Here is a 12,337-nt window from a genome sequence, read left to right as displayed (position 1 = left end):
TTTCGTAGGTTTAAAAAACTAAACATATATAGGCACTATGGTACAGCTTTTCAGACTGTATTCCCAATATAAAAGCCAAAAACATAAAATAAGACTAATCAATCCTTGTATTTTGTTGTTCATTTTGTTCGTTTGCTCGAGAATATATAGAACGATGGGTTGTATATCTGAGCATTTTCCTTTCTTTTTTTATTTTCCCATCTATTATTCCTTGACCCAACAAATAAATAAATAAGCAAAGTTATTGAAGTATTATCATATAGCGCTTTAGCAATTGTTTAGAAAGACCATCCTCGCATGATAGATTTGCGGATAAGCTACCTAAGTTTGGTCACAAGTCCCATTTGAAGCATCTAGAAGAAAATAACAGTTTATTGAGCGAATTAAGCGCGAATTGGTTAGGCAAAATAGTTTTTAATCATTTCTGAAGTATTTAGGTAAATTTATAAAGGGTTTATAAACACTTGATTTTAACCTAAAATTATAAAATAAAATAAAAAATCTTTCTAATTTATGACTTTTGACCTATAAGTCAATCCAAATAAGCTCAGAGAACCTATTTGGATTAACTTAAAACACATTTTTAAAATTTTGACTTTAAAACTAGTGCTCAAACACAAAATGCTTAAAAATAATTTAAGCTTAAAAACATCTAAAATAAATTATTCCAAATATGCTCTAAGGCTGGTACCTGCTAATGATGGTACTTCTCCCTTCAGCGTTTGATATCCATATCTTGGCTGATTTAGATTCACTTGAAATAAGAGCTATTAAAGAAGAAAGCGGTTTCTATCAGATTTTTTTTTTCTTTCGAATATTCAAATTCGAAACTTTTAGTTGATAGATATATTTCCTTTCTTTCTTCCTATCCACTATAACTAAAGCAAGGAATCCTGTTGCATCTGTCAAAGTGTCAATTACCTCTCTGTCGGCACATTTTCTATGCTGCAAATTGCAAAAATAGTAACCAAATTAGAACCTTTCTCGAGCAACCACTAAAGAAGGTGAATTTTTTTTTTTTATTGAACATTTCTAACGGGCTTTTCTATTTTCATGATCAATTATTGAACAAAATAACTATTTTTCCTTTTTTTCTAGTGATATATTCTAGGAGACTTGTCATGTTAGATAAAAAAGATGACCAATCATCTTCTTAAACATAGTCCAAATTTAGATGATCATCAGCATTTATCACAATCAAGTTTGGCGTTGGAAATGACATATATCCTCAATACCTAACATTCTGCAACGGTAAACAATCATCATTAATTAATTAGTAACTAAGTTGTATTCAATTAGCTAGTGACAGAGTATTAATTTTTGCTATAAGTTAATTCCTTAATTTCCCATTAAATCATGCATGAGTTTATTGTGAATTTTAATATGGTGGAAGCGTTCCAAATAACATGATAAAGTCTGGAATACATAAAAGTCTGTTAAATTCTTAACATTTGTGGCATTGGACAAACTGGACCACCTATATATTTCACTTATTTCTCATTGCATACTAGATTAAAATTTTAGGCACTATATACAAGTCTACATTAACATTATAGACTTCTCTATCATGGATTAATTCCTTCTCAATACGTACGTACGTCGAAGCTAATTATCTATTAATAAAGAAATGCTATATCACTTTAACAATCAACCTAGATTATGAAACAAATAATATTAATATATTAGGTTAAAGGGATCGGATATATATGATGCGCTTGAGTCATTTATAATTATGTCAGGTATCCTATCACATCTATTTAACCGAGGAGTAATTTTATTTTATTTTTCACAAACACGTTCTCCTATAATTATGCCAGATATCAGATTTATTTTTATTTTTTCTTCTTCCTTAAATTTATAATGAGAATGTTCTCATTATTAAGAATAAATGTAGCGAATAATGAGATCTTATTAATCACCAATAATAGATAGAAAGTGTATAATATGCAGTAAATAGCCTACTTTTTTCCAAATAATATAGCTCTACAACTATAAAGTATACTGTCAGAGTGAAAGTTAATTATCTAAATCTGTCAGAGTGAATATTTTCACGAGATTTTTATGTTGATTTTTCTATATATATTTAAAATTGTATGCACATTAGAAAAAAGATTCTTTAGTGCAGCGGATTGGGATTATATGGCTTATATAGTTTTTTCTTCGCATTCAAATAGGATAAAAGAACAAAAATTGAATAATTAAGGAAATTAAGGAGTGAGAAATTGATGAAAACAACCAAGCACTAAAGTAATGGGAACGTGTCCTAGGGACGCATGTACCCCTTGTTCCAAAGGATATCCGTTAATGGTCCCATTTTGACAACTGTAATTTGTAAATTACTCATATTAACCAGAAGTATTGAAATCAGAATTTTTATAAGAGAATTTACAACATTATGTATACATGTAAGGAAGTCAAATAAATGAATGTTCCTAACTGGAAGTCTGGAACAGTTTCCTTCATGTTTTAAGTTGCTTGCCCAAATGACGCAAATGCCTTTTTTCCATCTCTCCTGATATGATTTCTGTTCACCTTATATAAAAAATAACTTGTGTTGGAGTAGAAATCCTAAGTTGTTTAAGATTTGTTATTTTTGATATTTATTTAATTAATATTTAATTAGAATTTTTTTGTCCAAATTTATATAAGAATAAATTTTATAGTCCTAGTTTAATTTGATTTCTTACTATTATAAATAGGAATTTTGCTGTATTATTTTCAATACACAAAAATACACAAAAAATATAGAAAATACAGAATAGAAAAACCAAGAGAGATCTTGAAGTAAGATTAAAGAGATTTTGAGTTTATAAATAAAATATTTTTCTTCAAATTGGTATCATAGCTTTTACGATTCTGGTAGAGAATTAAAGAGTTTTCGCTGCCGGCGGGCAGCTATAGCCCATATATGTCGTTCGTCTAGCCAATGATCAAGATGGCAAACGCCGAACAAATGATATATGCATGAAAACACCATGCTAGGGTGAAGAACTTACAAAAATATTGCGGAGTTAAAGAAGTGCAAGCAAACATGGTACAAGAGGAAAAAACTTTTCTCTAATTAAAAGTCGGAGAAAGTAAAAAAAATAAAAGAGTTGGTGGGAAGACATCAACGAAAATTGGAGACGTGCTTTAATACTAGACCGAGCCTAGCGGCCAGGTAGACCGAGCCTAAGGGTCGGGTGGATCGTGACTTCGGACCGGATAGACTGATCCTATGGATCGGGGCAGGTTGTACCTGCATGGCAACATATATGTTTTGCATCACTGAAAGTTGGAGAGAAAGTGCTTCAATACAACCAAGAAAAAAAATGGAGATTGAAGAGAAGTCTTCTATCCAACAACAACGACAAGAATGAAATTGAAGATTGAAGAGAAGTGTTTCTAATACAACAACAATGACAAGAATATACAACTTTGAACTACAGGAGAATGTTGGAATGATAATTCAAAGTTGGAATAAGAATCGTAAGTTGTTTAGGATTTGTTATTTTTGATATTTATTTAATTAATGTCTAGTTAGAATTTTTTTGTCTTAATTTATATAAGAATAAGTTTTATAGTCTTAGATTAATTTGATTTCTTACTATTATAAATTAGGATGTTGCTCTATTATTTTCAATACATAGAAAAATATAGAAAATACAGAATAGAAAGATCAAAAGAGATCTTAAAGTAAGATTTAAGAAATTTTGAGTTTATAAATAAAATATTTTCCTTCAATTTGACAAAAATAAAAGAATTAAACACTTACATAAAATGCCTCATGAAGGCACATTTTGAGTTCCAAATTTCTATTTGAAGCAAATGCTGGAAGATTCAAAAGGCTAAAAGGTGGAGGGGAAGGAAACTGAGCCTTTAATCAATTTGGATGGTTGGGGAGACTATCGAAATATTTACTACAGACCAGCTGTCTTACGGTCCTCTTTACCAACGTGGAAACAATAAATTAATACTGCTATACTCAAATATTCTCTCCTCATCTATGTTACTGTACTTATATACCCCAGTACTGTAAATCATAGTAAAAAAATCATACTACAGCCAGCATAAATATTTTTATTTGTATAATTGATTAACTGTTACTCCATCTGTCTCATTTTTTTGTAATGTAGATTAACATTATCTAGACACAGAATTTAAAAAAGTATAAAAAAACTTTGCTATATTTTAAAACGATGATAAAATAAATTATTTTTAAAATAAAGTATACCTTTATGGATCATAAAATAAATAAATTATTAAATAGAGTATATCTTTATGTGTTTTTTTTACAAATAAGTGAAATCCAATATGTGTAAAATATTAATAGCGTTATTAAATATTTATCAAATAAAAAATATGTCATTTTTTAGGACTAACTATAAATAAAACTGTGTTATATAATTTGAGATAGAGAAAGTATTATTTATATCACATTACTATTTACTTCTTATGCTCTATTTTATTTGATTTTTATATTAGAAATATTTTAATGGTCTATTTTATTAAATCAATAAAGATTTATTATTATTTTTCAATATTGTCTATATCATTAGATAATATTGAAACTTAAAAGTGCATGACAATGAGTTTGTTTAGTTGACCCTTTTCAACACCGAATTTCTCTTCCCCAATAACGAGCAGAAAAAAAGTATGGATAATGGAATTTACTTTGTATTTATTATGATAAGTTGAGAACAAAAATACATGTTTCAATCAATTAATTCTGGCTGAATTAACACCTTATTAAATTTTTCCATAGGTAAACAACAATGCATTGTAAAAGAATTTCAAATTGCTTATTAATGTCAAAATATTACGGATAGTCTTCAATTTACTTACGTTCAATTTAATTTTCATTTCACTGTCAAATAAGTAAACAATTAAGAATCTTTTTTTGAGATGACAATTATATAATAAATCAACAAAATGTTAGTTACTTACTGTTATATATGTAACTTTTAAAAAATAATAAAAATAGAGAAATAAAGAATAATATGAGCATATCATGTGAGTTTCACTGTATGTTGTCTGGAATAGAAAAAAATTAAGTCAAAAGATAAACTGTGACCAAAAGGTACCGTATTCTTTTGGTAGAGAAAAATTGCGAAATCGGTTTTTACGAAAAAAATGAAAAAATGATCTAATTATATTTTTATTATTTTTATTCATTATAAAAAAAATTAAAAATTTATTCTTTTTCTTTAAATATTATCTACCGATACATAAAATTCTAATTAATATATTCGTACTACTGAATTAATATATTTAAATTATTGAATTAATGTATCCGAATTATTATATTTTTAAAAAAATTCTATAAATTAAAAAAAATAAAATAATAATAATTAGCCCTCCCTAAATATCCATTTGAGAAAATAGATCAATAGATAAGGCGTGCTTCTGATTCCTAAAAAGTCTAAAAAAAGAAAAGAAAAAGTGCAGAACCCGTGAAGGTTATGGTATATACGAAAAAACAAAAAGAATTGAGGGTTTTTTCGTCAATTAAAGGTAACAACACAATGAATGTATGCAGTCTCGGCCAAATAGAAGTCGCACAAGTATCATCCATTCTCTCACTTTGTAACAGTGCAGATAACGGAGCTCCCAGACAAGAGACACCGAAGAGAAACGTGAGTCCTGTTTATCTCTCTCTCTCCTCTCTTCTCTGGTTCACGGAGAAACAGTTTTTGGGAACTAAAAATCGTTCAAAAACTGAACCTTCTTCTCGCAAACTTATGACTGTAAATCACAGAAAACGATGTCCATTTCCTCTCAATTTTCTACGTTTTCTTTTTCTTCGGTTCATAGGAAATTGCATTAACGATTTCTTATATCTTGTCTGTATCGAAACGTGAAATCACGGAATTTTTTGTAATTTAGTTTGAAAAACTTGCACATTTGCATAAATCGAGTGTAGCATTAGTGTGTATATATGCATGGAGATATGCGCAGTTTTTTTTTCTTCATTTTTTTTTTGATGTAAATGGTGAATTGAATTCTATTATAGGTTTAGCTTGGAAGGAATGCTGAAAGGACCACGGGATTGCGGTGGAGTACAGTGAGGTTGACAGCGTCACCGTTAATTCAGGTATTGTTTGTTGCAATTTTGATGGAGTTCTATTGAAAATGTGTCAATTCCTTTCCATTTTATTAGTTCCTTTATTATTCATTCAGTTTTTTTTGGAGAAGAAAAAGTGAACAGGTATAATAGAATCTTTGAGGCTATTTTTGATATCTCGTTGACTCATTCTTTTGAGATTCCACTGCAGCTGAATACTGCAGATAGCTGCACTTCTATTACAGGATCTGTTGGAAGCAATCCTTCTGGGTGCATTCTGATCACATGCGGTGCTTTTGAGTGTATTTTGATGGTACTGCATATCTGCGACATTGACTTGAGCTTTAATCTGATGAATTATGCAAAACAGATGTTTATAGAAGTCTATATTCAGTCGGCAATGCTGTTCTGTCCGATTTTTACTTAATGAATTCGACTTACCCGAGTAAAAGAGCTGGTGGAGATAGCTTGATTTTTGTTAAAAGTTTTGAGCGAGTTGCTGTTGTTATAGTACTCATTCTGCTGATCCGGAGATGTGCTTCTTATTGAATTGAAATTTAGAGAGAGTTGTGGGAATAGTCTGGGATATACATATGGCTTCATTGGACCATTTTGGGGACGTTGCAAATATCGCCCAGCTTACTGGCATAGATGCAGTGAGGCTAATTGGGATGATTGTGAAAGCTGCTGCCACAGCCCGGATGCACAAGAAGAATTGCAGGCAATTTGCACAGCATCTCAAGCTGATTGGGAATTTATTGGAGCAGCTCAAGATTACTGAACTTAAGAGGTATCCGGAAACCCGAGAGCCATTGGAACATCTTGAAGATGCATTGAGGAGGTCTTATATATTGGTCAACAGCTGCCAGGACAGGAGCTATCTTTATCTTTTGGCTATGGGGTGGAACATTGTATACCAGTTTCGCAGGGCTCAGAATGAGATTGACCAATACTTGAAGATTATTCCTCTAATCACTCTGGTGGATAATGCCCGAGTCAGGGTATGGAGGCTTTGCTCTATTTGTCCATTGTATTTTCCCTTCAGCTTTATATGCTTTCATTATCTGTTTGTTTCATTACTCTTCCATCTTAAGATCTATATTTGTTCTTTCTCATTTTTGTTGATGACATGGTAAAGATATATATGAGTTTGATATCTGTAAATCTTGGTTAGGTAGCCTTGCTGGACATCTGTTTGGTACCATGTTATGAGCTATGATATGAGGTTTTTCTATCCTGCAAATCTTGCACCCATTTTATATCATCAGAGACTACTTGATCGATTAATTGCTATTTAATATTTCTTTTATGGTACTGAGGAAAAGTAGAGACAGATTTGGCGTTTGATCCCTGTTTCCTTGCTTTGCCAAAGCCAATAAAACATGAATATTTTTGTATCAGGGAACAAGTAACAATAAACCAACAATAGTGACAGTAAATACAATAGTTTATTCTTTATAGCTTTCCAGGGGAAACCACAAAGTGGGATCAACTAATGTACAATAGCTTTTAATACAAATATTTAGTTCTAGCCAATTAGCGCTCTATGATAAATAGTCCAGTTTTACTAAGGTTATCAGGTACATCATGTGTTTGAGATTTTGTGATGGTGTACAGTTTACGAGACAATTGAGGAAACAAATATGAGACAACTATATTCTTTACAGCCTTCTTATGGAAAGCATAAACTGCATCAGCTATCATAAATTTACTGTACAATAGCTTCTAATACATTTTGCTACCTGCAAAATAGAGCTATTTGATGACTAGTCCCCTTTCCACAAGATTATTAGGTGGGTCTTGTGTTTGAGATTTGGATCTGGTTTACAATCTATGATATGATTTTGGAAAAAAAAGAAGAAGAAGCATGAGACAACTATATTCGTAATAACTTTCCTGTGGAAATTATGCAGTGGGTTCAACTATCACAGATTTTACTGGAAAATAGCTTCTATTACATTTTGGTTGCCGCAAAATAGAGATCTATGATAAATAGTCCTTTCTTTATTAAGGTTATCAGGTAGGTCATGTGTTGGAGATTTGGGCTGGTTTACAATCAGTGAGATGATTGAGGGAAAGAAAAAGCATGAGACAGCAGAGTCAAACTGTAGCCTCTCAGAATAACGTGAGCGTTTGAGCAGACGGTCTACTAGATGTGTCCTTTTGAAACTCCCGGATGGATTCCACAAATGCATGGCATTGCCATTCTAATTAAAAGTTGTTTCTTAATACCAATCAAGGTGAAGAAGTTGGTGTAGAAAATATGGAAATGGGATTCATTTGATCAAATAAAGAGCTTGACGTCATTTTTTGGTCCATGTGCGTATGTGTGGGATTATTGCCTCAAAAACTGTCTCGTCTCCAATACTTGTTTGATTTTAACTAATCATCCATCAAAGGTTTGAAGACATTTATGTTTCCAGATGATGTGTACAGTTGAAGGCTAGGGTGTACAGAGTTCTTTTAACAGCCATCAACTCTTTTCGTTACTATGGAAACCAATGTCTGGTACTTCTCCATATGGACAAGCAATCTTTTCTCAGAATATAAACGATAGCAGGTCCATGCACTTTTGGAAAGTGAAGCTACTATGAGTCTTTTTTTATTTTTTTTGATAATGGTGGTGTCTGGGCTAGCTTGAATTAGGTACCTGCTACCTCCCTTCAGCGCCCATGGCTATCTGGTAACTCCTCACCTAGGCTTAGGCTGATGGGAAGCTATAACCTAGAGTTTTTTGTTTTCGCCAGGATCTAAACCCGAGTATCCAAGGTTTTACACTAACTTCATTGATCACTTGGCCACATCCTAAACCCTTGACTATTTTGAGTCAATTACAATAAAGAAGGAGGCAGTAGTGTTGTTTTACTATTTCAACCATCTAGGTAGAATGTCTTTCCTCTTAAAGTGAGAGCTTCTTATCATGTCTGAGTTAGAGAAAATTGCATTGGTTATAAGACAGTGCATCTATTACAATAAGAGTAACCTGCTACTTTACCTAGTATTCTTGTTCTTTTAATATCAGCTCAAGCATGTTTAAGCTTTATTTGACTGCAATCAGTCACAATTGGAAAGAGTATTTACATACACACACTTTGTGTTCACAATACTCTATATCTATTTGTCTTCCAAGTTGATAGATCTTGCTTTCCATATGTTGACAGGAAAGGTTGGAATTTATTGAAATGGACCAGCGTGAATACACACTGGAGGTTGAAGACATGAAGGTGCAAGAAGTGATTATGAAACCAGAGCCTTCTAAAGATGATACAATAATACTAACGAAGAATCTTTCTTGTTCTTACCCAAGAGTGCCTATCGATGAGGCAATTCAAAAAGAAAATGAAAAACTCCAACTAGAATTACAGCGTTCACAAGCTAATTTAGATGTAGGTCAGTGTGAATTCATTCAGCATCTTCTGGATGTCACAGAAGTAGTTGCCACTAACTCTCTATCATTGAAGAGTTCACCTGCCAAACCTCTCAAAAAGTTGGATCAGAGTTACTCAAATGTTGATAATGAGAAGGTATATTATGACGATTATGCTACAAGTGATGAGAAGCAGTCCACTTCAAGGTAAGTTGCTAAAGTATGGTAGCTAAACTGTAATTTTCTGTTGGAAGCTGTAGTATCTCTTAAATCAAGTGTGAGGCTAGGGTCCATAGCCTGCTTTCAACAGATTCTCTTTAATGCTTAAAATATTTACAGAAATACTTCATCAGTTACGTCAAGACATGACCTGCTGTCCTCGAAGGGTTCACATCGATATGAAGAGTGGCATTCGGATCTGCTGGGCTGCTGTTCAGAACCTCTCTTATGTATGTTCCAGGATACTGTTTTATATTCTCCATGCCATGTTTCTTGTGATTTTTAATTCCCATTATGCTAAGAAAGAAAGCGCAATGTTTTGACGCTTGAAAGCGCTTGATAGCAAACATCATTATTTTGGGAAGATATCATTATATTAGGTGCAATATCAAGATAATCATAGGTAATGCCCGATTTGCTATGCAGGTATTAAAACCCTTTTCTTTCCTTGTGGTACATTTTCTAGAGTTGCCAGTGTTGCTGCGGACAGGCATATATGTAAGTGGCTTTATATTCCATTTAAAACTTTTTTGTCTATTATTGCTCTAGTTGTGAGTAATTTGGAGTGAAAACTGAGCCAATCCTTTTCGTAATTTCATTAATCTTCTTTCTCTTTCTTTAAAAAGAATGAAACAGGTATGGATTCTTCCTTTTATCCGGACCGACTCTAATCGTGATTTTGACTCTATTATGATACCTCCCTCCCTCTGTCGCAATATAGTAACTCGTCATGTTTTCTTTCTCTAGAAGTTTGCGGTTAAATCTAACATTACACTGTACTGTACAGTCAGATATTATGAAACTTATGTTTCCTTGGTTTGATTTTCTGATCTTTGGTAATCTAGCAGAACTATTTATAAGCAGCCTTGTCAACTATTTTCAACTTTAGGAACTAGATGAACTGGTTCGTTGAAGTTCGATTTAAAAAATCACTGGTCCCATCAAAAGTTGGTCAATAGCTCTTTCTAAACTAGCATTACATTGATCCTGCAAGGAAAAGAAGTTCAAGGCCATCGTTATGTCTTTTAAGTTGAATCACATAAAATCTTGAACTTTAAATTGAATTCTCAGCATTATAATTCAAATTCTGTGGGCATAATCAAATATCTCATTGCAATCTTCTTCAATTGAAAATTCAAGCACTGTTTCCTTGCCTTCTGTATCAACTGCTGTAATTCTGCTTTTTTTTTTTTTACAGTTTATTCCTTTTGATATGTTGAAGCTAACAAAAAAGAAACTTTTGAATGTGTGAGATGCAGCTTCAGCGGATGCTTGTAATGAGTTAATGGCTTATTCCTTGATACTATCCTGCTGTTGTTACACATGTTGCATCAGAAAGAAGCTTCGGAAAAAGCTAAACATCAGGGTAAAGAGAGTTATTTAAAAATAAGTACCTGATCATGCATGCTGTGTGACCTCATGTGCCCTGGTGATTTTGTTTTTCTTTTCTTTTCTTTTCAGGGAGGTTGTGTTGATGATTTTCTTTCTCATTTAATGTGCTGTTGCTGTGCTCTTGTCCAAGAATTGCGCGAAGTCAAGATACGTGGGACACATGGTATGCTTCACAGGAAAATTCCACTCCCTATTTCATATGTTTATGATAATTTAATGTTTTAACAAGATTTGGCTGGGAATTGCATAGTAATTTTTTTAATTGGCTTTTTGGACATTTAGCAGATGTGGATTCCGAGTCTGACTTCCTTTTGATTGTATTAAGTTCATATTTTTAATAAAATCATTCACGGATTAATGACGCAGATGTATATTACCACATGCAGGTATAGAGAAGACGAAGATAAGCCCTCCAACCACTCAATTCATGGAATCCTAAGAAGCTTAAGTTGGCTTTTTAGCATTAAAAATATCAGAAAGCACTATACGGAGGTATGGTTCGTTGCTATTGTTATTACTTGATACGTGAGAGTTTCTCTGTGTGTTTAAATCTTCTATGACATAATGTTATTCTTTGATGCACAGGTTCAGTGTGTATAAATGACCCAGAGTTCATTGTTCATTCGTTTACATGGTTACTGGCGACTATACATATATGTGATGTAAGAATCTGTTTCGTGATGGTGTACATACAGGGAATATTATGGTGGATGGATGAAATATTATGACGTATTTCTTGTGAAAATAAAGGATAACAACTATTAGGCTAAATTTTTTTTCCCGGCAACTATTAGACTATTGCAGTTCTTACCTTTGTTAGACGATGTGAAGTTATTATCTCCCCCCTCCCGGGACACAAAATTAGAAGGAAAAACACCCATTTTTCTGTTGTTGAGTGAAGCCATGTAGCATAAATCAAGGAATGAAACTCGAATTCCAATTTTAATACAAATGCATGTCCGATAAAGGCATATCCAGCCATTATGGAATACCTAAGGATTCATGGCTTATGGTCAATAGGTGGGATGAAAATCATAGGAGATCATGTTGAAATTTCAGCAAGACAAAAAGATTAGTAAGTCCACTATGGCTGATAATCTAGGTGTGGCAAAGTCGGCCCAAATAATCATGACCTGCCCAATCCGTTACTGTTTGGATAGGTTAATAACCCACTTATTTTGTTAATTGAGCTCATTTTGACCCGTTTATTTTAGTCCATTTTAAAATTGGGTTAATATGCCATCCAAATTGATCCATGAGAAATTGTCTAAATATTTTAATTTTTTAAAAAATTTGATATGTTTTCTATAGTCATT

At 32.5% G+C, this 12,337-nt stretch overlaps 1 protein-coding gene across 2 annotated transcripts; it reads left to right on the top strand.

The window, feature by feature from the left end:
* The first annotated feature begins 5,493 nt into the window (after positions 1-5,493).
* Positions 5,494-11,792, top strand: LOC129873465 (protein MID1-COMPLEMENTING ACTIVITY 1-like). 2 transcript variants are annotated; one of them, XM_055948565.1, is made up of 10 exons: positions 5,494-5,615; positions 5,993-6,073; positions 6,255-7,044; positions 9,205-9,617; positions 9,750-9,859; positions 10,056-10,127; positions 10,889-10,995; positions 11,091-11,184; positions 11,408-11,513; positions 11,607-11,792. In XM_055948565.1, the coding sequence occupies exons 3-9, from the start codon at positions 6,637-6,639 to the stop codon at positions 11,458-11,460; spliced, it is 1,257 nt and encodes a 418-aa protein (XP_055804540.1). In that variant the 5' UTR covers positions 5,494-5,615; positions 5,993-6,073; positions 6,255-6,636; the 3' UTR covers positions 11,461-11,513; positions 11,607-11,792. The 2 variants fall into 2 exon arrangements, with proteins under 2 accessions (XP_055804540.1, XP_055804539.1); XM_055948564.1 differs by lacking the exon at positions 5,494-5,615 and adding an exon at positions 5,652-5,726.
* The last annotated feature ends 545 nt before the right edge of the window (positions 11,793-12,337 follow it).

This window comes from Solanum dulcamara, chromosome 11 (genome assembly GCF_947179165.1).
Source record: "Solanum dulcamara chromosome 11, daSolDulc1.2, whole genome shotgun sequence".
NCBI lineage: Eukaryota > Viridiplantae > Streptophyta > Magnoliopsida > Solanales > Solanaceae > Solanum > Solanum dulcamara.
This window is presented reverse-complemented; position numbering and strand designations above follow the sequence as displayed.